Here is a 23,235-nt window from a genome sequence, read left to right as displayed (position 1 = left end):
AATTGTTGAGATCTGTTTTAATAAATAATAATAAAACCCGGTCTCTGTCTCTTTGTGACTATGAGGTGAAAAGAAAAACGCTGGTACAGTCATGCACACACACACACACACACACACACTCACACACACACACACACATACACATGTGGTCAGAGTGTGCACAAAAAAGGGTGGAGTCGGTGCAGTGGGATTTTCTTCTCACCCGAGGGGATCAGATCTTGACTTGACGCGCCAGGAACGCACTACAGGAGAGGAATTACGCAGATGAAAACCACACCGGGATGTGTGACAACTCAATTCCTGTTTGAAATCGTATCCGGTGCAGTAGCAGTAGTCAGATTTCAAATACGAGCCAGAGGCAAAGTCTAGTTTCTGTGCAGTCTTGGAGCACATCGCATTGACCATGCCTCGCGTCCAGCCCTCACCACGAGCGGCGCGTAAAAGCGAGTGGCTCCGGAGCGCCCTGGCTCATCACCACTGCCCTGATCCCTGCGTGGACAACGAGATCGTGGTACTGGCAACTGGAATAGACCAATACCTGCAGGAGGTCTTTCACCACCTGGCCTTCCCCAACCGGGACGACACAGTGTCCGCAGAGGATTTCACTGAGCTGTGCGCCGTGCTGGGACTCAGCCGGGTCGAGAAAGGAAAGAGGGCAATTAAAGACGGAGCCGGAGAGGGACAAAAAGGTGAGGAAGATGAAGAGTTCAGGGATGTGTGTTCCGGGCTGCCCTGCCACCTGTCCTTTAAAGACTTCCACTCGCGGCTCTGTGGATATTTCCGTGTGCGCAGCTCGCGAACAGGCACCGGGGAGTGCGCCTGGCGCCTGCCTGTTACCGAAGCCACGGAGCTGGTGGAGACACAGATCCGGGTCCGGTGGCCTCGTTCAAGACGGAGAAAATGTGTGAGCTTTGATCTGACAGGGGAGCAGAACGGAGCCTCTAAGAAATCAACCAAGGGTAGAACCGCAGAGGAGCGCGAGTCAGGTAAAGTTCCAGGATGATACGTTTGATTTAGATTCTCACTGTGGCAGAGCATAGCCCTACTTCATTACTGTTCCACCTCTTTAAGCTCAATAGGCTTTAAGGGGACTATTCCAAGTAAGTTTGTTTGTACCTTTCAACTATCCAAAATTAACCCATAATTTGTACATCCCAATTTAATATTTATTGACTTCGAGTAACAGAAAAAGCAACATGCAGCCTTCCCCACTTCCATTATTTCAAAGTGATTTTCATCTGATTGTTCTCAGCTTCTTTTATGTCCAGAGCTACCTGTTCCCATTCTCTTATTCCCCAAGAGTCAGAGTTTATTCAACCAAAACTCCCATAAAACATCATAAATACAAATAGATGAACAACAAGTAATCAAGATTGTAAATTCCCCCTTAAAGCTTCTGTGGGGAACTTTTCTTTTGAGTCGATTGTGATGCCCCCTGTACATATCTCTTTGCTAATCTTGTCCTTTAAATGTGCAAGTTGTGTTTTCTGATGAAAAGCCTCCTCCTGTTTTGTTAAACAGTCTTTTGTCCTTCACTGTGAATATTTGTGGAAAACGTAAAAAAAAAAGGCTGTTTTTGTAACAGCCATTCCTCAGTGATCTGACACCCACCCTGTGGTAGCAGTTACAGTTTTTGAGAAGAACTTAACGAAATTAACAATCTTGTCAGTGATTGGTCTCTTTTGCTTTTTAAAGGTCAGTATTACTTTCAGTCTGTTTCGTCACGAGCTAAAAACTTCTCACAGGAGCTTTAAGTAACCAGCTCAGAGCAGGTGCTCGCTCTACATGTCGTCTATGTTTGACATTGAGACCAAAAAGGCTTTTCTGATCTTTAACTTTCGGGTTCAGGTTGTAGGTTTTTTATTTCAAAGCAATATTTGCCTGTAGCTGAAGTACTTGAGTAAACACAGGCCTTTACTCTTTGGCTTGCACTCACCACACATTATATCATATTATATAATAGGATGAGCACTGATGTCAGTGTGTGAGCTGTTGTTGATGGTAGACATGGATAATCTTAATATCCATTTTCCACCTGACCACTTATATCAAATTGAATCCTCACCTCATCACATGTTATATTTACCTCTTCAGTAAAATGATTCTCAGATATAAATTATCTTGGATGGAAGTACTAAAATAAGTGTGAGTATTTTGAACCTTAGATGTATACAATAGTTTTACACAAGCAGTATTTAAAAAAAGTATAAAACATGAAGCGACAAACGTGAAGCGAGGATATCATCTTAGGAGGACAGAGCATGTATTTGATTTTTGAATACTGTTAAATGGCAAATTTGCTTGAATTGACTCGTAAATGGACTTCACTTATCCACACATTGATGGTTAAGCCTCTGGGAGGGATTTTGGGTTCAGTATTTTTACTCAAACACAATTTGAAATGTTTACTGCAAGCACAGACTGGTGATCAATCGTCCCATAAGAGCATGACCCGCTTGGCCTCTGAGCCACAGTCCCAGTGTTGTTGTAGATGGATAAATATTTAAACCAGAGTAAAAGTACCCATTAATAAGAAGTGATTCGGTTTTACTCTCATTTTTGTTTCACCCCAAGTTTAAGCATTTTTCTCTCTTCTCTCGTTTCCCCCTCTTCTTCTCCAGATGAGGTCGCAGCTCTGAGGGAGCTGGTGGAGGACCTCCGCTCGGCGCTGCAGGGAAGCGACGCACGCTGCCTGGCCCTGGAGGTAGCACTGAGACGGGAGAGGGGCCGCACGCCTCCGTCTCCATCCAGGCTCAAATCCTCGGTTTCATCTCCTACAAGCTCCATCACCCTTAAAGAAGGCAAACTGGTACCAACGCACAGAATTAGAGGACAGGGCAGCGTTTCTAGAGTGGATGGGACAAGTAGATTGGGCAGGAGACGTGACATCAGGGACCCCCTTCTGAGGGAGCTGAGGCTCATCCGCTCCTCGCGCGACGGGCAGCTGGAGGAGGCCATCAAATTTAACGAGCGTCTGGAAGAGGAGCTGCGGTGGGCGTACCAGGAAGTACGTAAACTTCAGGGGGTGGAGTCAGCGCTGAGAAAAGAGAACACTCACATCAGGTTGGAAAAAAGTCATTTGGGGGATTTTGATTGGAGGAAATATACAGGAAGTGCATGAATGGTTTTAACGATGTTGGATGTTGTCCATCAGGAGGCGGGCGGAGGAGGCCAGGGAGGCTCTGAGCTTGGGGCTTGAGAGGGTTCGAATGATCCAGGAGCAGGCTCAGTCTGTGCCGCAGCTCCAGTCCAGGATCAGCCAGCTGGAGACTGAGCTACACCAGTACAGGTACGAACACTGTGTGTGGTCCCGGAGAGAACAGAGGAAAGTGCATGGGCGTTGTTGGTGCATCCGTTTACACATCATTTGCCTCTGAGCTCCACTCATTTGAAATTCAATGCACTAAAGCCGAGAGATTAAGTTACTCATGAGTTTACACTCTGTCTGAGTGTTGGGAAAAGTAGACTGGGTAACATTCCAGCAAACACCGCTGTATTAACGACAAACAAAGACTCTCCCCCCCCCCCACAAAGACAAGTTCTTTTCATTGTACCTACAATGCATCAGAGGCTTGTATAAATCTGCTCTGACCTCTGTCTTACAAACATTTGAATAAGCAATTTAATGTAAAAGGCGTCACTCATTAAAAAACCCCGATCCAAACAAAATGTTAAAGCATCTTTGAACATTTTTTTTTGTTTTACAGCCGACAACTTAACAACAACTTAACTTTTTTTTGGTCAAGCTCATCAACCTTATTTTGTCAAAAGCTCTAAAAACCATGAACCGTGTTTAAGAAATGTAAGAAGCCTCTTTTTTTTTTAAAGTGAAAACAAGGTTGAAGCAACTTAAATCTGCAGTATTTTAATAGCCAGGAGGGAGCAAAAGGACTTCCAATTGAATGGAACCTGCTCAGAAAAATCACCCCACTTCTTTGATATATATTACCAAATGAGTTAAAAAGACATTTAAAAATGTTTCAGAAGTGAACGCTTTTTGAAGACATTAATTAAACGTCTATGTTAAGATTTTATCAAGAAATGTGACACTATCACAAGATTCATCATCACACATCAATACACTGTCATTTTTCATATTTCATAATTGAAGGATGTTTTAAACTTGCCCTCATTTTACGATGTCGCTGAACCTTCTTGTTTACAACTCACGGCCCTTAAAGCTCCACATTTATATTTCTGTGTGAATTTCTTTTTTATTGAGATTATGTCTTTACGTTCAGTAGGTGGGATTTCACACCGAATAATTTTGTATGAATGTCTCTACAATATTCATTTTCGTCACTGCTTCGATGCCAAAATGAACACGTTATCAAAATGATATATCAAACTGTGTTTCTGACACGTTGGTGTTATAACTGTGTGAGAGCAGGTTGAAAACTGTTGACGTTCAGACCTTATTCACATCTGTTTTCAAGCAAAGATCAAAGTTGAAATCCCGGCTGGTGCTCACTGGGTGGTCTCAATCGATAGTTTCTAGTCTTCGACTCTGCATAATGTTACCTCGTGAGTCATGGTTCCATTTACAATCATATAAAAAATAAAGCAGGCGATGCTTCAAGCTTGGCTACCCGGTAGAGATTGTTTTCAGTCACAGTGTTTTGTCAATACACAAGCTTTCAACTCTTGGCCTCAGAATGGTAGTCCTGATAACTATGGGCGAAGTCTCACTGTCCATATGTCCACATTTATGTACTTTGCCTACAAAGCAAAAGAAGACACACACACACACACACACACACACACACACAAAGTCAGAGACTTTCTGATGACGTAGTGGAGCAGTTAGCAGCTAAAGGGAAAGATATCTGCAGGTGACGCTGGTGGAGTCAGAGATGAAAAGGAAGAGCATGTTTGGATCACATTCATTAGCTGGACAAAAGCACGACTTAATACTAAAACTGGTCTGCGCCTGCTGGTTGTGCACAAAGTCAAATGTTTACTTTAAGTTAGCTGCTGAATTGAAGGCTTTCAACATGACTCATCAAAGAAATGATGGCGTTTATAAAAGTCATTTGTGGTTTCAGATCAGATAAAGGACAATAACACAGCACAATAAACATACTGAAGACACCTTGACTTTGAAGAGTCACGCCTGATATGTCTCACTCTGACGTCATTTTAAGAGTTTGGATCAGACAACACACTAACTGGCTTAATTCTGTGTTTGGTGTTGTTTGAAAGATAGCTGATCGCAACGCTGATGGAAATACTGACAAGTCAGAATCTAGTCCACTTCTCTCAACATGCCCTATGATGCATCAGGTAGTGGGGTCATTGACATTCATTTTCCTGTCTTACATTGTCACGTTCCAACGCCAACGCCTTGCAGTTCATGATAGGACACGACATGTTCATGTATTGTTTGCTGATCTTGGCTTTAACTTGCTGTTATCTCCTGTGTCACTGAGTGTATCTGTGCTGCGGCCGTCACTAAGAATGCAGCTTGGATGTGTTACTTAAATTGAATTAGTCTTTTTTTATTAGACAGTTCCAGGTGGAGAAAAGAAAGATATACCAGCTTCAAACAAACTCAAACAAATGCACAAGTAAAGGAACTTCTGTCCAGATTTTTTTTTTTTAATCTTTTCTTGGACAATGTATTTTAAGTTTATATTTGTGTACCTCTACCACCCTTAGGTCCTGCTGCACCTGCATCTCTTACCCCGCCCATCAACAAATTCACGCAATCGGAGCAGAGGACACATGTGGCAAGACTGGTGAGTCCTTTCTGAAGTGGAAGAACAGAATGATTTGCTCTGAGTATCAGGAATCAGACACTTGTTCTGTCTTAACTTCACTTTGACATCAACTTCTAATAAATAAAGAATAAAGAACCATTTAGCATATTTTTCAGGGTATACTGAACAGAAAGTAAAGATGACACTCATTAAATATACCAGAACCCTGGAGCTAGCGCCCCTAAATGGAATGTGGTCATTTGTAATCTTGTCATTTCTCCTCCTACATAAGATCATTTTTTTACTAAGGCTCTGCAAGAGTGTAATAATTTAACACAATTTTTTCACATAACATATTGTAACCCCTTGTCCTTGTCCCCTTGTTCGCAGATTCAGAGTGTCTGCAGAGAGCAGTGGAGGGGAAGGCGGCCTCGGATGAAGAGGAGGAGGACGGAGGAACGAGGGAGGACGGAGAGCGCATCCTGAAAGAGACGAAGAAGAACATCAGCCGACAGCACGACTGTGACAAAGGGTTAGTCGACATCGTGCACCTGCAGACGCCAACTTGTTTAGATGTTTTAACCCCAAAAACTGATGAGAGACATTTTTGTTATTCCTCTAGATGTCACAAGAACAATATGGCCCACCCGCGTTCCTCCCAAACTCACCCTCATGATAGACATCTAAGCACTTTGAAGGACAGCAGGGGGCGCTGCGACTGGAAGGGACAACACCAAGAGCAGCCAGAAGGGGGCAGATGTTTTGACAAAGACAAGGTAAGAGAAAAAGATGGACTTGGATACGCCTGTGATTCATTTCAGTCGGATGAATCAAAATTGAATCCAGAGAAACACATTGAATTTTATTTCTAAGCACATTCAAACACACCTTGAGAAACTTTCTCCTATTGTCTTATCAGATTGAAATAAACTTATTTGACAGCTTTTTGCTTTCATTAATTTCTCCTCTTGTTTTTTCCAGAAGTCTGCAGAAGAGGAGGAGGAGGAGACCAGGCTGGAGGAAGAGAAAGAAAAGACACGTCTGTCTTTACTAGAGGATAAACTCACAGATGCCCTCACAATGCTGCTGCAGCTACGCAACAAGGTTCACCAAAAACAAACTCTCTCACCATGCACCTCACACAAACACACACACACACACACACACACACACACACACACACACACTTACAACTCGTCAGTGCCATCTAGTGTTCAATCTTCTCCCAGACATGCTTTGTGCAATTCCACAGGTTATGGATTAGTCTTGCAGGGAGGCACAATCTGCATTATTAGTCGTAGTTTTTCTTTATAGAAGGTTTATTTTTCAAACAACTGAGGGGTATGAACTTATATCTATTATGTTGTATTCTTTCTTAATGCTTCTTTACATTGTATAGATGATGACAGATGTTGGTCTTTTTTTCTTCTCCTTTTTTTCTTTTTTACCTTTTAGAAACATTTGGTTTGTTTTTGTGCTTATGATTGCAGTGTCTGTCGTTATGTGCATGAAAATCATCCGTTTATTGCTTCCTTTCCAGAACGTGTCCCGCAGAGCCCTGGGGAAGATCGTGACGGACACTCTGGATGTCTGCAGCAGGAGTCGAGAGGGTACGTCTAATTCACATCTTCTAGTTGTCCATGTATTCATGTTGAAGTGTTGCTTGTTGCTTAAACTTTTTTTTTTTTTTTTTTTTACATCATCTCCACCTGCAGGTCCCTCTCAGATCTTGCAGGTAGCCGATGCCCTCTGTGTGCGCCTGTCGTCCAGGGATCTCTTTGGAAACGGAGCAGACTCTGAAGCGGGAGAGAGCAGAGAGAAACTGCTGGTTTCGTCTTCAGGGTGTCAAAGCAGCAGCGTTAACTCTCTACTCATCTCCTGTTAAATCACCTACTGCTGTCTTTCCTGTGTTCAATCTTTGTCTTATTTGCACCCACACGTTTTATAAGTAGCCTATGTATATCCCAGATTTTTTAAACAGTTCTATCTATTTAAAGATTAATTTTATATCCTTGATTCAATCTTTTGTGAATGTACTATCTATTTAAATTTAACCATTAAAGATTTTTAAAATCCAAACTGCTCGCTGTCTAAGAGTTGACAAAGAAAGCTCTGATTACATCATTTTGCATCCTTCTCACACAGACTCTTAGATTAACGGACGACTGACTTTAGCACACAAAAAAAAACCATGGTCCATCCTAGTTTAAAGCAACAGTGACCACATTTTAGTTTACGCCTAAATACTCACATTTACCCCTAAAAGCAACACATTTGATCTATTGTTGCTTCAGTAAAACGTCACCTGTTTCAAAATGTAAACCTCTTCTACAAATGACATGAGCCTGTTTTTGTGGTAATGTTACCGACCTAAATGTGCCCACTGAACTTAACTGTAAGGCCAGGAATGTCACAGCCAGTATAGCCAATCCAGAAGCAGGAAGGATGCCAGAAAAGAGAGAAGAAGAAAAGGAGGGAGCTGGCGCCGACTTTTGACCCCAACAATATTTTACTTGAACAAACTTGTTTTGGTCTGCTCCAAAAGGCTGTTGGGAGCCAGGCATATGGAACTAATGTTAGCTAGGAGGCTAGTGCTAACAGTAGCCTACTGACTGAATGTGCATACGTTGAGTTAAATCGTGTCTGGAAGGGCCCATTCACAGGGCCTTTCAGGGGCCCAGCCATTTCAGTGAGCAGGCCTGTTATTATATCATATTAAAATCCACCTGAAACGGAGATTTCTGACATTCTTTTTCTAATATGCTGAATGAGAACATCTTCAATGTGTGTGAGATGAAGTGAAATAATGACCTTGAGTATCTGAATATATTTCTTAGGTTATATGTGGCCCTTGACCTTCAGTAGGCTCTGTAATAAAATGATTAGCCTGGTTGCTCTCTCTGCTGTCGCTTTTCACCCTTCTACAGTCCTGAAAACGTGACGTCATCTCAGACTGTGGGCCTGCATACCTTACACAATACATCCTGAAGAAGACCTAGTCCGGAGGGAAAAGGTCATGAAGAAAGTCCCCATTTTCTACCAATCCCGAACGGACGTGAATCCAGCGCTGCTTTTAAGGGATGCGGGAATAATTGGATTTTTGAGTTGCCCTGTGCTATGAGCGATCAACGCACTCAGAAAAATGTGCTCAACAGCAAATTCATTAGACTTTTAGTTGCCTGTTAGGCTTCATATTTAAGATGCTGTCAGCCGATTGAATCAGCTGTGTGTGCACATAAAAATTACTAGGACTTTTAATATTTGATTAAGCCTATTTTTCTATCAAATCCAGTTCGGAGACTGATTTCTTCTCCTCCTGCATGTTTGCAATTTGTCTGACGCACAGCAGAGTGATAAAAGATGTAACCCTAGTATGTCTCCTGTTTTTAAATAGCCTAATACAAACTGTAAGGACGAATCGAGCCCTTGATGGGGTTTACGAGCAGCACTTGAAGGTGGCATGATGCTGCGCGCGTAATGGATTTCCCCAGCACTGCTTATTGGGGTCCAGGAGCTGCAGCTGCAGCGGTCCAGCCACATTACATCTTCTCCACCACTTGATGCCGGTGACCTTGGCTGGCTGACGGAGATTACCTCTCTCTCAGCCTCGCATTGGGCTTTTTCCGCTCACAATGGCATCTTCAGACGGGCTGGATGAGGATTGCGTTTTGCAGCGGGGGAGATCTCAGAGTGACCCGAGCAGCATCACCGAGGTCCGCTTGGGTGAAGCGCACAGAGCAGGTAAGATGAGAGGAGAGGGGGGGGGGGGACTTTAACGCAAGCTGGACATCTCTACCTGTTTGGAACTGCTGTTCGCTTTTGGCTGGTGGTTTCAAAAGGGGAACACCACGTCGCGATGTCGGGGTTCGCCTGCAGCCCCATCTCATCCGCGGTCATCATCTGAATCTGGATGCAATAAACGCAGGTCGTTCTGTAGACGTGCGTCATATAGCCTCCTACTATCCCTACATGTTCCCAAAATACTGAGCTGTGCTGCAGGCCTCTCATATGAAATTGCTCCCCATAATGTCCTTCACAACAACATCAGGTATAGCCTACATCTGTGTCATGCAGCAGCAGCAGCAGCAGCAGCAGCAGCGTGAGATGTTGGCCAACTGATGTCTTGCCCTCGTAGAATCCTTTTGGCGGTTGTCCTACATTCATTTCTTGACAGTAATGGGATGCATTAACTGGCTGATTTTGGTTAGTTTGAGGCCTATATGCCCACAAGGAACCGTTGTCTATATTACCACCTGTCACCCCAACCACTGCCTGCCTTGCTCACTGCATCTATCACAGACATTGCTGCATGTGAATGACATGGAAAGAAAAGGCTTTAATGGAAGCTTTGGAGACATGGGAATCTGCTCCATTGGCAATAAAAGCTCAACAGCTTCATTCAGTAGTGGGCCTAACATATTTTGCGTCGCCTTCTTGTTGGATGTAGCCTATCGTAGCATAACCTCTGTGGCCTATATAACCTGTCAGCACACCTTCACACATTGCCATTACTAGAGTAAGAGAGGGGGAGTAATAATAGCCAAGTACAGGCTTTTAACACTTACCTTAATATCTGTTTGCAAGACTCCACTAGGACAGGTCAGGGCTTTCAAGAAGAAGCAAGACAACCTGATTGAAGGAAGTCAAGCCACTTAACCTAGTACAGGCCTACACCAGCCAATTACGCTGCAAAGCACAAGCAATGATTCATACACCAACAACACAATAAAGTGTGTTTTAATCCTTTTTTCATTTTAACAAGTTTGAAAAGGGCACGGATGCTCTAACCATTTATTTATCACTCCTTAAAGATATAAATGACTTCCCCTGCAGCACGGATTTCACATCAGAATGATAATAAGAATAATTACACTAAAATTAGGATAACTTCCAGATATAAAAAAAAAACCGTAATGGGCGTGATACCTCTGATGGGAAGGTAGAATGTAAAACTTGGCATCCCACATGGACTGCAGTATGTTTGAGTTGAGGCTGATGGGGGTGCTGGTTGTGTTTCTGGCTGTTTCCATGGTAACCCAAATGGCAGAAGGCAGCACTTGGCTCTCCAACTGAGTCGACATGGTGGTTTATCTGCTTCACTTACTGGTCGTTTTTTTTTTTTTTCTTTCTCGCCCCCCCCCCCCCTTCCCCCCCTCCCTCCCCTCCCATTGCACTCAGTGATGTACAGCAGCAAAGCCATTCACAGTGAAATGCCACTTAGACAGTGAATCATGTTTTATCTGTGAGATAGATTCACATGTCCTCTGGGGAATCCGCCGGGGCCAGGACATAACTGTTGCTCGACAGCTTCCGAGCTGACTTAAGACAGGCTGTTTTGAAAAGTATCGAGCAATGGATGGATCAGTTTGAAACCTTATAAAATCACTGATTTCAACTTGCAGGCCCACACTGTGGCTCTTTGCCAGCCATCATCGCCCACATACTGAAGACTCAACTGGTTTTATGAGAGACTGACAGCAGGGAAACAGATGACTTTAATAGGTGATTTTGGTTCATGCAGCTGTTATATCTGATCAAATAAGGGGTTCAGTTACTCAATAGTAGTCTGAAGTGTGTGTGTGGGGGTTGCAACATAATATATGAGACTGGATTCTTGGCTTCACATTACGGCACGCATACTCCACTACACTTTCATTTTTCTCTTGTGTGTGATATTACAGTCTGTTTGAACATCAGACCGGTTCACGGGGGCCAGCTATCTTTAGAGGCGAGGGCCGCGGCAGCAACTGCAGAAAAGGATCTTCACGTTCTCTTTCCAACAGAGAACGCTGTCGTGCTCGTGCCCTTCGCTTTCCAATCCTGTGCTCGTCACGTTGTGCGGTTGTTATGGTTACGTAACAGCGTTGGTGTTATGTGATGCAACTGTAAGACGACTGTCCTGGGATGTGCCCTTCATTTTGCCATCTTAAGCTTCAGGTTCAAACACACCTGGTTTTTCTCTGAAGTGCTGTGGCAGATTTGATTCCAAAAGCCGGTGCAGCGTCAAGCAGGCAGGGCTCAGGCAATGCAGCAGTGAAACCCCCCCCCCCCCAACCCCCTCCCCAACCCCTCCTTTCATAGCCCTGGCACCACCACTGCAGCTTTGATCCCGGCACTTGAAGAATCATCCCCCATTAAAGGGAATAAAAAAAAGGGTGCTACAGATCTGTGATGATGATATTATCACGGCACCCAGCTGGGCGGTGTCACAGTGCATCAGCTGCCCAGTATAGGCTGTTCTTAATAAAGATACGTCATAGCTTCAGTATAAAGATGTAGGAAGAAGATAAAGTATTCACTCTACAGCATATGATCGAGAAGACAAACAAACAGAAAAATCCCTTCCTATTAACGCTGAGTAGATGCTTTCAAATCAGATCCTCATGAATTCTGATTTCTCCTCAATACAGGTCAAGAAGAACTTCTCGCCCGAAGGCATTTTCGCGCCAACGGGAACAAAACACTAATCTGAATTAAAATCTCCCCATGAAGCTCTTGACTGTAGGTTGTTTCCATCTGGAGTCGTGACAAGCAGCCGCTTTGTTCAGCACGTTACAGGTTACATCACTTTACTCTGTTGCAGAGGATGCAGAACAGTAAGTGCAGCCAAAACATCGTAGCCCAAAGGTGAAACGCGCTCTCCACTCAGATTGTGGCATATGCAGTCGCCGGAAAACAGGATATTCATGGCTTTCAACAGGCACAGATGCAATGTGACACGTAGCGTGCCTGCAAAACAGAACTTGATTCTTCCAACTTCAAACAGTCTGCTGGCAGTGAAGACTGGTGTGATTGGGAAAGCATCCATATTAAATTCATAACGCAATAATTGATTAAAAAGTATGACCCGACACAATATACTCTATTGTTGGGTTTGGCCTGAGGTTATCCTGAATTTATAATCCTTTCTTTCTTTCTTTTTTTAGATTTATTTTTGGCCTTTTTATGCTTTTTTTAGAGAGAGAGAGAGAGAGAGAGAGAGAGAGAGAGAGAGAGTGGGGAATGACACGTGGGAAAGGAGACACAGGTCAGATTCGAACCTGGGCTGCCCGCCCGGAGGACTCCATCCTCTGTCCACGGGGCGCTCACACTAACCGATTGCTACCAGAGCCCCAGTTTTAATTTATAATATAGGTTACTCTTAAATGGATATCTTTGATGTGTGTCAAATTTAACTCAAAATGGCACTTTTGAATTCAAGAGTCCTGCGGAGGGACTCTGCTTTTGGTAGAAGCACTGCGTGTATCGTAATCCATGGGTTCAAACAGTAGACTACACATAATGAAAATCAAATGGACTATCAAAATTGACAGGAATCACGATAGAAATGAAGGGCAGAGTCGGGTAGAGCAGCTCATCTTCACTCTGTTAGCCGCTCCCTGCTTCAGTGATAACTAGGGATGATCCTATACAATTCAAATATATGCTAAGTTTATTTGAGACTAGTCGACTTCTGGGAAGAAAACAATTGGAAACAGTCAAAATTGCATATCTCAAATTTATTCAACACAGCTAAACTGTCCAAAAACTGCCCGTTGCCAATTTGACTGCTATTTGAAAAAGTTCAGCACGTTCTTTAAAAACAAAATTGACGGCTATTTTAAGCTGCTTAAACGTGGGACACTTTGCAATGTACGTTACTCTGTGGGTAAAATATGCCAAATTGGTTTGTGGAGTGTAGCTACCAGCCTTCAGTCCTCCTTGCAGATTAACATCCATGTCTGTGATGAATATGGTTAGGTTGGCATGTGATCAAGTGTGACAAGGTGTCACCCGTCCACTGTGCTGGTTTACATCCAGGCATTAGAGTGGGTACAACAGAGCAACAGATCCTGCTAATGGCAGATGGCTGTAGCTCCTTTTAACCAGCTTTGCAGGTCTACATTGATTAAACACGAATAATTGGTTTAACCAACCAGAACAGAACCCTGAGGGACACCACAGGACAGGGTTTTGTACGGATTCCAAAAATTAACCAGCAGTAACTGAAAGTGTTCTGCCTGACAAATGTGACGAGGAACAAGCTAACACGCTTCCATAGACACCCACCCAATTGCTGAGCCTGTGAGTGAGGGTGACAACTTCTAATTTACTAATCAAACCCCAAACATCACTTGTGATAACGTATGTGTTATAGGCTGAACCACTTTGAAACAATGCTGTCTGCAGGCCAGCTGAAAGATGATCTGTTGTATGCTGTTTTTTTTTATATTGGAATAAGAATAGATATCACACTTTACTTAATCTGATTGTAAAACTGAATGTTTTGCAAGTTGCGTTTCAGGTTAGCCTCTCTCCTTGCCCCACGTCGTTTACTATCATGAAGTGATGAATTACCTGAAATTAGTCCTTGCAGTTCCTTCAAGTGTCAGAATGTATCCTACTAGATCCACCGTGGCAGCACATATTGACCTGCTGTTTCAGTGCAACAAACAAAAATGGATTCATGGGGACACGAGCTGACTTTCTTCGGGGCTCATACATTAGTATATCAGATCGTCTGGCATGAAGTGTTGTGACCTCAGTTCAGGCGATAGCTTGAAAACAGCATCACATACAGAAATGATTTAGGTGCCGTGGTGTTGTCTGCAGGATTATCTTCCCTTGCTCCCATCATCTCACTGAGCTGGCACTCTTGTATTAATCTGAAATGCTGCTCTTCCATTCACACATTATTGTTGTGTTTTTACCTGCTGGGAAGTGCCCAGCACGCAGCTAAACAGTCGGCTGTGAATACACAAAGCTCACACTGTTTTGTTGTCTGACAATTGAATGAAGGACACCAAGAGAGAAGAAAGTTTCACCTAATTATTAAAAACATTTTTTCTATTGCTTCATTTTCACCTCACTGGAGCTTCTAGTCAGCATTTTCCACATTCTGTCTGCTCTTGGAATCTGATCCTAAATCTGCCTCATCATTACAAAATTATACACACATGATTATGGTTGTCTCTCGGGATCTTCTTGTTTCCACCGTCTTGTTATACATAAAACCAGATCAGGGACTTGTGGTAACAGAATGGGACCAGACCCTGACTGAACTAACTGAACAGGGTCAAACTTGTGTTGGGTCATAAATGATCCAAGAAGATGAATGAAGACCTACACTTGGACTTCACTGAAAGTGTATTCTTGTCTCGGAATGTAATATCCTGTTTTGCCTGATGAAGGTCTAGTACAGAAACGTTAGAGAGTTAACCGTTCCAAGTTAATGCTAACATTAAATGTACACTAAGGTTCTGAGAAAGACGAGTTTGGTATTTATGGTAATGGTATTCATCACTGAAGTTAATATGAAGAGATCCTGAGTAAAAAGGGATGAAATGACTTTTACTCGTTGAAATAGGGCTCGCATATTTTGAAGATAGCGTGAGTACAAGTGTTTATATTTGACAAAATTCAAGAAATGACAATCGCAGCACGAAAGCGGTTTCTGTTGTCAGATTTATTTGAAAACTGAGGATTGTACAACAGCATCTTTAGTGCTCGTTCAGCAGAAGAGGTCTTTAAATGCTGCTGAGCCGGGTCAAGAGCACCTGAAAGTGAATAAGTAAGTGAAACTGCAGAAAAAAGGGCTCTTACTAGCATTGGTAAGATGTTGTATGTGTATAAGTTAAGCTGTCACTGTCATAAGGAGACCACCACTGCAGCAAGCCGACCTCTAACAAAGTATTGGGACCAATCATTTGCTCAAGGTTGTGCTGTATAGTCTTCATGCACAGCCATTTACTCAACGTTATTCAGAACTATGCTGCACGGCTTGAGACGAGTTGGCATCAGACTTTAGTGAGATTAGCTTTGAATGAATATTCACTTTATTCCAAATCTCCGAGACGTGCATAAACTTTGCAGTCAGCATTAGGAGAGGCTTTGAAACCTTTGAAGCCCAATCAAACGAGGTTAGAAATGATAAAAAAAACACACACTCAGAAAAGCAAACTTTGCTTACTCCATTTCTCTCTGTGGCTATTTTTAGAGCTGATGCAACTTCTCAGAGTTTTTTTTTTTAGTTCTCATGTCTTTTTGGAACAACTGAAAGCAGTGATAAAGGATTTAGCACAGACAGCATGTTGATGATTACTGTGGAGCGCTGCAGAAGTGACGTGACTCTAATCTCTCTGGCTATAAATGAAAAATGTGACTCTGCTGAAAATGCTAATAGGTTGTCCCATCGTTGAGTTTTACCCTTGAATCGCTGCTGCAGCATTGATTCTTTTCTCAGCCAAGACACAGTGGCTCCTTTTAAAAAGCACCTACTGTTTCTTATGCCAACTCATCTCTCGTGCCATTATGCACCAGGCAGTGACGTCCCCGACTGCAGGACCCTCAGGGAGCAGCACAGAAGCAGGACAAAAGCATGACATCAACCAATGTAATGAGGAGAAAACGTCACCATTTAGAAGACTTGCACAGTACTGTACATATAGGGCTGTTTAGAGGGGTGGCCAGAGGTGGCATGGGCCCCCTTTGAAATCCAATCGGCCATCCCTGACACCACCCCAATATCCTTAACTGTGATTAGCTATTTGCTTCATCAGTGGCGGGACTTATGCTAAAATAAAGTATTTGGTCTGTGTCAGAACAGGTTGCTTTCTTTGCATTTTCATTTTTGAACTTTAAATTGTGACTTTGGGCATACATCTTCTTTTTGACTTCTTATAAAGTTAAGCTGAGGAGATGGTAACTGCTTGTAGTTGTATGAATAAAAAAGTTCCATAGGGAGAAGTGCTGCCGAAGCCAATTGTCCCCGCCCTCCCCAGCCCCCATGCTGGCCTGCACTCACACTGCTCCAGGCACAACCAGGTCTGAGCATGGTAATAATCTCTTGTACATACATCATCACCATAAAGTGTAGTGCTGCCGGTGCACACCGGAACGACGACGCTCCAGGACTTTTTTTTCTCCAAGTGAGGAAATAGAATATTTAGAATTTGCATAATCCGTTTGGTACATTTACACTTTATTGAGCGCTTCAAGGTCGGATCATCGCTAAAGTGTATGTTAGGCAAGGGATATGATAAAAAAAAAACACAATGGTCGGTTATTATTTTGACATTTAAGGTTTCTTCACAACGTCAACTCATAACATAAAAGAAAAAAATCACTAAAATGTCCTGTAGCTGTCAAATAGCTTCCGAAGACTGTATGATAGGAGCACAGTGATTTTTTTTTTTCTGGTCTTAAAAAGGGGATCATGAATGAATCTTTACTAACTTTGTGACTTTTTTTGGAGCTGTTTCGGTCAGATCCGGCCCTCCACCACTCCTGGGTTTCTCGATTATGCATGGCCGGGATCGATTATGTGTTATGTAACCGTATCATGCTGAAGCACACCTCGGGGGCCAAGGAAGTGTACCCTGCTGGCTTCCAACTTCGAACTGGACTTTGGGGGGTCATATTTTGCTTGGGCACGGTACAGATTACCCAAAATAATTTTTCACTAGAAGTCAAGCTGCATATTGACTGTTAAATTGACTTGGACAGCACTTTTCTACTCTTCTGACTACAAAACTCTTCAGACACCACATGTCACATTCATTCACACACTGATGGCAATGATGAAGCTGCCACATTAACTGACCAATCGTATGCATAATTCACACACATTTACGTGCCGCTGGCATAGCAACGGGAGCAAGACGGGGTTGCCCGAGGACACTTTCACATGTGACTACAGGAGCTGGGGATCAAACCCTTGACCTTCCGGTTTAGAGACGACCCACTCTACCAACGAGCCACTGACTGCTGTAGAAGCTTCCAAAAAAAATGAGTAATTGTCATCAATCTTTTAAGCATTTACATTTGTCTTTAGCTCTGGTTCGATTGGACCATCTGCATGAAATAAGAGTGAAAGTCTGACATTAAGGGATACTAATAATAACATTTCATAAATACTACTTCTGTTTAAAGGTCGGGCTTCCCTTTCAGAGCACACAGAAGCAGAAACTATCGCACATAGACGGTTAGTCCTTGTCTCAACGTGCAGACTTGATTCAACAGCAGCACAAACAGAAATGGTTTACTGTACTACCCCCCCCCCCCCCCTCCTCCTCCTCCCCTCCACATACAAACAGGCACACACTCACCCTGCTGTCTCCCCTCCCCCAACTAAACAAGGGATCTCTTGACAACAAGGATGTCACGCATACAGAAATTTAAACTGCTCGGATTTTTGTGCCGTTTTCTTAAATTGTGGAGCCACGGCCTAAGAGATAAACGTCTTGTAGGCTTTGTTTACTGCGTGTTGTTGACAGGTACTTTTCATGGATGCTCTTCTGCATGTGTTTTGCATCCTTTGGGTTTTATATGCATTAAAATTGTTGCAGTAACGATACGTGTCTGAGGTTTAGACGCTCACATGCCATCATGGTTTATTTTAATAAAAATAAAGGCTGTTTCACTATGTGTGTAGCAGAGGCAAAGATCTACCCGGTGACTGGTGCTAGGCATGTTGGGGGGAACGACTTGACTTAAGCTGTCAGCCATTTACACATATTGCATCTTTTATGAATGTTTCATGTGCTGACCTAATTCCTTTCAGAGCGAGTAAGAGCAATATGTTGCACATGAGAACACACCAGAGCTTCCAGCTGATCCTCTCAACATAAGAAAGGCCAGACACAAGGAAACAGAGCTGTGATATGAGCACTTGGATGCCCCAGAAAGGCAACAACAACGGCTATAGACCGACATGCTGAGTTATTTTCATTAATATATATATATATATTTTTTTTTTTATAAATCTACACTGCATCCTAGAGAAAGAGACGGGGAATAGAGGGAGTCTAGCGAGAGCTTAATCACAAAAGAGACGATTTCCTCTGTGGCAGATGTAATTAAAACAAACACTTAAGCCCAGAGCAGGAATAGAGGGACTGATCACTGACAGACTTGAATCTCTCAGCAATGTAAATGAAAGTGGAGGAGGGGGGGGCAGCAGCTGCAAAAATCTGTCTGCTGGAACCGCATGCTGGATGCAGGCCCTAAAGAGTAAAAAAAAGCTGTTAATCAGCAATGAGCTGTTGTTCTGGCATGATTCAGAAAAACCTACAAAATATGTGCATTTAAAAAGTGTGGCTGGTTAGAGGGAGCCAAGAATCCCAGCAAAAAAAACACACACAGACGGGCAATTTATCTAGTTACAAATAAATGTTGTCCTTCAGACTTTGGCTTCACTTGCTGTAAAGACAAAGCTAACACTGTTTGGGCTAAGACATTCAAACAGTCATGAGGCAGTATGTTGTGGTGGGCAGGTTTATCTAAGTGATTTAGCCAAAGTCTGCTTTCTAATAGATAACATTTTATATTGTCCAAGTTTAAGCTCAGCATTTTCTTGACAGCATGCTTGCATTGGTTTGCATTCGCATTTCAGAGCACTAAGAATAACCTGAAGGTGCTGCTAAGCATGACTTAAAGAGGTCATATTCTGCTTTTTCTGGTTTTATATGCTCTTTAGTGTGTTTTCCAAGTGTCCTGTGCATGTTTAGGCACATCTATTTGCAAAAATTCAAAGTCAGCGTAAACGCTGCTTCTCCTACGTCCTCCTGTTAGCTGTAGCATTAGCTGCATGTAACACTCGGTTGTGTCAGTGTGACGTCATTGTCAGTGTGAGATCACTGATCTAAGCCCATTGGCTCGTTGTGGCAAGCCCAGCAGCTCATGTTGCACGCCCGTTAACTTCTGTAGCACGCCCACGGTATGCCGTAGTCTGCGGTAGCACAGTAGTGCTAAGGTGCTAATGTTTATGCTCCCCTCAGACGGAGCCAGTGGCTGCATTCCCAATATGGTAAAAGGGGCGACTGACAAATTACGGCAGAGCCGACAGGCCGATCAATCAGATCAGACTTGGTACACGTGGGGACTCTGAACGTGGGCACTTAAGAGCCTTAGAGAGAGAGTGAGAAGCGAGCCGGTGCATGGAGCGGCAGAACATGAAAACAGACACTTTTTTTCAAACTTTATCTATTGTGAACATACTTTAGTAGGTACATAGATTAAATATACGAACCCCAAAAAGGGAATGATATGGGTTCTTTAAGACATTTAGTTTGTTTTCTGTCAGTGACCCAAAATACGTATTAAGGCCACCTTAAAGATTAGTTTAGATGTTTATTGCCATTTGAACAGATAGGACAGTACAGGTACATTGGATTTTTTGTGCATCATTGAGTCAGCTCTACAAACAAGGTAAAAGTGTAAAAAAATAGAATACCAATATAAACATAAGAGAGAAAAAAATAATAAATTGTAGTAACAACAAAGAAAAAATAAACTGTACAAAAAAACTATACACTTCTGATATAGACTAAAATACTAAAATACGACTTTATTCTCGTAAATTTACGACTAAAATCTCTTACATTTTTTAATCTAGTCTCGAAATTTCTGATATTTCTCCCTTAATGTGGCCCTCATACTCCTACGTATATATACGTAACAGTGGCTGATTCAAAATGTCTGCTGTGCCCATTCCAATTTTGGCCATTTCATATTTCATTATTTAAAGAACTATTATTGACAGAAAATGTAATGGAAATTCAGTTGTATGTGTATAATAAATCACTGACTGCTAATCAGGCTAATTGTATATTAAAACAAATCTTGAAAACTGCACCAGGTTTCAGGACCATCTGTCATTCTCATGGTTAATTAAGCCTCCAGTAGCTGCCTCTCTCTTTCTCACCGCCTCGATGAACAGTATCTGTGTCTGCAAAGAGATTGTATCTTCTTTAATATCTGTTAATTATCAAAATGCACATCTGTAATGTGTCCTGCAAAGTGAGTCTCCTAACGGCAGGTCAGACTTTAACTCACTCGCTCACAAGCTGAGGTTTGATTATCTAAGTGTCCCAATGTAACCTCAGAATATTACGGGAAATAGATAAATATAATGTAACTTATTTTCTGTGAGGAAAACGAGAAAACACAAGAATCTATTTTAAAGGACTGTCATGTCTTCATGTTTGGCACTTGTTAAACTCTGCCTTCTTTTTACTGAGACTATGCACAGGGTTTTAGATGTTGGATTTATTGTAGGCTACATCATATACTGAACCGTGGGGGGTGAACCGAACTGATCCTGTATCATGCGTGATCCGTTTCACCACTAGTCTTTCCTGTATACAGTAAAAACAGCCCGTATGGACAGCCAAAACGAGGCAGAACAATGTCTGCACTGATGACATATACCAGCTCCCATCAGCGGAAATCTAACGATGATTTATGACATTTCAACTTCAGCCATAAATCTGATCAGAGTTTACTCAACTCCACTTTATTTATATAACACTTTAAACACAACATATCCAAAGTGCTGAACATCGCAGATAGTTTAGATTTCCCGACCTCCTGAAACGAGTCAGAAAAGATCGGTCAGACATCCATTGAACAAAATAAAACAAAGTTATTTTCTTCTCCTCTTGAGGACAGGCCTGAGAAAGCTTGCAGATCTTTACTGATCTGCATCATGATGTGGTTTCAGCAAACTTAATCCACATTTATTGCAGTTAACCCACAAGAAAATTGGTTTATTTTCCGGGCTCGTTCCGCTGAAGCGAGCCCGAGTGAAGCTGCTGTATCCGATAATAGAATCTACTATTGAAGTGAGACTCAACAGATGAACTGCTGGATGTTATGGAACAGGAAACGGCCGCGTTAACGTTGCAGATGTAAAAGCAAAGGCTCAACACTTCTTACTGCTGGCTGCACCTGGATTACAGAGAAATTAGCATCCATGCAGAGGACATATATCGTGTATAAGACGATGATTACTGAAGGTTTCCAAGATTTTCATCCGGTCAATCAGTGCACCTCTAGTAACCACGTTTTCCAAACATACTCTACACATGTACTTTCTGTGATTAACTAAAGCAATTCTTATCTGTATTGCGTTAGCAGAAATATGTTTTGTCTAAAGGTTTTTTATTTATTTTTTGGTAAGGGCTGGGTGTCTGACCAGTTTATGCTTTCATGTATTGTAGCTTGCACTGCACTTTTGTTCGGCATCACCAATGTGTTAGAAAAAATCACCACGTTTCTGTCCCTCTGAACCTTTTTTAAGGAACAGAAACGCAGTGATTTTTTTCTTTCTATCTGTGATGCCGAAGCGACAGAAGTGTTCATAGTGTTTCAGTGTGCTAGTTTGATGTCCTACGCACCTACTCCATGAGAACGTTGGATGTGTGAACACCTCGTTTAAAACAATGTATAGTAGCCTAACAGAAATAACAGATTATGTCATGCACTTTTGCTTTATTCATTTATCAGGGAAAAACATAGTAAAGTGAAAATCTCAACATTTAAAAAAAGGGACTTGTCTTATTGTTACTCGCTTTGGATAAATGTGCGCTCTTGGATTAAACTGTGGTGATAACTTGCCCTGATTTCTCACATTTTGTAATGAATGAAGGATAAAGCACACCATGAATGTGCCCTTCTGCTAAACATAGACGGTGCCAAGTCCTACCTGGCCTCCTCCCAACCTTGAAACATCCCCGTCAGAGGAATCCCAGAAAGCGTTTAGTTTGCAGCTCACACAGAGTCGAGGCCGTGTCTTCCCCTCTGCTAACAGTCCTCTATCTGTCATTGTGATGCTGCATTGGCTCGCAGGCTGCACAGGCCCGGGCCGTACCTGATGAATGATTCAGCAGATTGAAGGGGGACTGTGCTGGAGTGGTGCAGAGGCAGAGTTTTATGAACATATCATTTATGGGGTTTTTTGAAAGCTGGCAGCACAGTCACAGTGTAATGTCTGTTTAGGAGTTAAAGGTCAAACACTTCATTTAGCACAGGCAGTCTCCTACTCACTGCTTATGGAGTAGCTCCAAGGCAGATGTAACATCCTGGGCTACAACGTTGTGGGTTTTAGTGTTACGTTTCATGAACCAGTTAAACACTTGACTGATGTGTTTTGGGGCATTCCAAATTACATCTTTTTGATTCCTTTGACTTTGTCTCATTCGCTTTTGTTTTATGATGTAATATTCATAATCTGACACATTTGTTATTAAATAGAAAAGGAATGATATAGATAGAATAAATTATATAAAAGATAAGCAGCGAAAGAAATGCAGTAAATCAGAGAGATGGTCGGGGACTGCACCATTTTTTGTTGTTGTGCATTTAGCTAAAATGTGGCTACAAATAAAAAAAACTTTTCAGGTGAGCCTAATGTTGATTTGCAGCACTGAAGAGTGTAGCAGGACCCCCAATATCCACATACTCCCGGGTACGCTGCGGTCCGTCAGCGCCAAGGTTTTGCTCCGTCGGATGGCGCGTGCCCTCCCCCACTGGACCCGGAGTATGTGTGGATTAGGGGTGACATCCCTTACACAGTAAATAAACACTGCTCTTCAGTTACTACCAATTCTCTCAATACACTCATCATTTTTATTCTGAATGTGTTTGGCTACTTGGACCTTTTTCACAATGAGGCTGATTTGCACAGAGAAGGTCAAACTTTTTGACAAATGCATCAAGCATATTATCTTATGTTACAAACAGCTCAGGAGCTTCGTGCTGCTGTTTGTTTGGATGT

The 23,235-nt window shown here is 42.5% G+C and overlaps 2 protein-coding genes across 2 annotated transcripts in view; both read left to right on the top strand.

Moving 5' to 3' along the window:
* The first annotated feature begins 208 nt into the window (after window positions 1–208).
* On the top strand, window positions 209–7,854 carry si:ch211-112f3.4 (EF-hand and coiled-coil domain-containing protein 1). The gene is made up of 9 exons (XM_065955353.1): window positions 209–986; window positions 2,622–3,063; window positions 3,155–3,289; window positions 5,659–5,738; window positions 6,090–6,231; window positions 6,322–6,475; window positions 6,681–6,803; window positions 7,240–7,309; window positions 7,415–7,854. The coding sequence occupies exons 1-9, from the start codon at window positions 404–406 to the stop codon at window positions 7,582–7,584; spliced, it is 1,899 nt and encodes a 632-aa protein (XP_065811425.1). The 5' UTR covers window positions 209–403; the 3' UTR covers window positions 7,585–7,854.
* A 1,333-nt stretch (window positions 7,855–9,187) lies between these two features.
* Window positions 9,188–23,235, top strand: part of phactr3b (phosphatase and actin regulator 3b) — a 56,400-nt gene continuing 42,352 nt past the window's right edge. The window contains exon 1 of the mRNA XM_020647372.3: window positions 9,188–9,440. Within this exon, the coding sequence (XP_020503028.1) occupies window positions 9,332–9,440 (109 nt within the window). The 5' untranslated portion in view covers window positions 9,188–9,331. The remainder of the gene's footprint in view (window positions 9,441–23,235) is intronic.

This window comes from Labrus bergylta, chromosome 5, assembly GCF_963930695.1.
Source record: "Labrus bergylta chromosome 5, fLabBer1.1, whole genome shotgun sequence".
In the NCBI taxonomy this organism is placed as follows: Eukaryota; Metazoa; Chordata; class Actinopteri; order Labriformes; family Labridae; genus Labrus; species Labrus bergylta.
Note: the sequence above shows the minus strand (reverse complement) of the source record. Positions and strands in the feature narration are given on the sequence as shown.